Here is a 1,092-nt window from a genome sequence, read left to right on the forward strand (position 1 = left end):
TCATAAGATTAGCAAAAGTCAACCAAATACCTTAATAATGTTTTTGTAAACGTTGAAAGGGTTTCAAAAAGCCCCAAAAGTTCATTTAAAACTTTAAAATAGCTTCTAATATGAAAATAATTAGCTTTTTTTTCTCAGGAATAACCTTTTGTCTCATTTTAATTACATTATATTTTGGAAAGAACGAGCGGTCAATGAACACCTGCATCTGTTGAGAAGAAATGATCTAGTTCTTTCTGTCCAATCAAGATTGCTTTGGCGATCATGAGTGAAGAGGAAGAGGTGCCCTTGATGAAGAGCGAAAGGGCTGGCAGTCAGAAGTCCAGCTGTGACTCTGCCCTGCAGGTGCACCTGTACTACAGCCCCAGTTTAAATTCAGAGACCACCTTCACCATCCCCACCAGACACATCACAGCGGAGAGCGTGTGTGTGCTTGCTGCTAAAGCCAGCGGTGAGACACTAACACACTGTGTCACACATCGCTATTTAAAGGCTTTTTTTGCAACAAAATGCAACATAATGCATCAGTTTGCCGATAACGTTTATAAAGTCGAGGTCTGTCTTTTAGATGATTCAGTATGTCTAAAGCATAGAAATTACAGGTTACACAATAATCTGCTATGTTTCTAATCTCATAATTAAATGCATTTAAAAGAGTTGTGCACCAACCTTACAACAACCTGAATGGAATATTTCTGTCTTTAGGAATTCTTCCTGTGTTCCACAACCTGTTTGCTTTGGCATCAGAGGACCTTTCATACTGGTATCCACCAACTCATGTGTTTAAGAGCGAGGAGAATGTCAAAGTTCACTACAGAGTGAGGTACAACAGCTGTAATAATCATATATTTTATTTACAAAGAGCTTAATCTTACTGAACATTTGGAATTCATTTGGAATAAATTTATCGTATTATGTTTTTAAAACAATGATAATTAATAAGTGAAATAATCAAAAACTCTAAATTTTTAATTCCTGATATCTGAAATTCCAATATTTATGGTTTGAAAATTATTTATATCAGTGTTTATATCAAGTGTGTCATTTCCATCACAAACAAAAACGTTGGCCCTAATAAAGTTTTTTTTTTTT

General features: G+C 35.1%; 1 protein-coding gene across 1 annotated transcript; it reads left to right on the top strand.

The window, feature by feature from the left end:
* Positions 1-152: 152 nt before the first annotated feature.
* Positions 153-823, top strand: LOC107735970 (tyrosine-protein kinase JAK2-like; the record flags this gene model as incomplete). The annotated part of the gene is made up of 2 exons (XM_016547502.1): positions 153-451; positions 706-823. Coding segments are annotated over exons 1-2 (305 nt in total), but the record flags the coding sequence as incomplete, so codon positions are not given.
* Between the last annotated feature and the right edge of the window lie 269 nt (positions 824-1,092).

The sequence above is a fragment of the Sinocyclocheilus rhinocerous genome, unplaced genomic scaffold, assembly GCF_001515625.1.
Source record: "Sinocyclocheilus rhinocerous isolate Xijiao unplaced genomic scaffold, SAMN03320098_v1.1 C36402422, whole genome shotgun sequence".
Classification (NCBI taxonomy): domain Eukaryota; kingdom Metazoa; phylum Chordata; class Actinopteri; order Cypriniformes; family Cyprinidae; genus Sinocyclocheilus; species Sinocyclocheilus rhinocerous.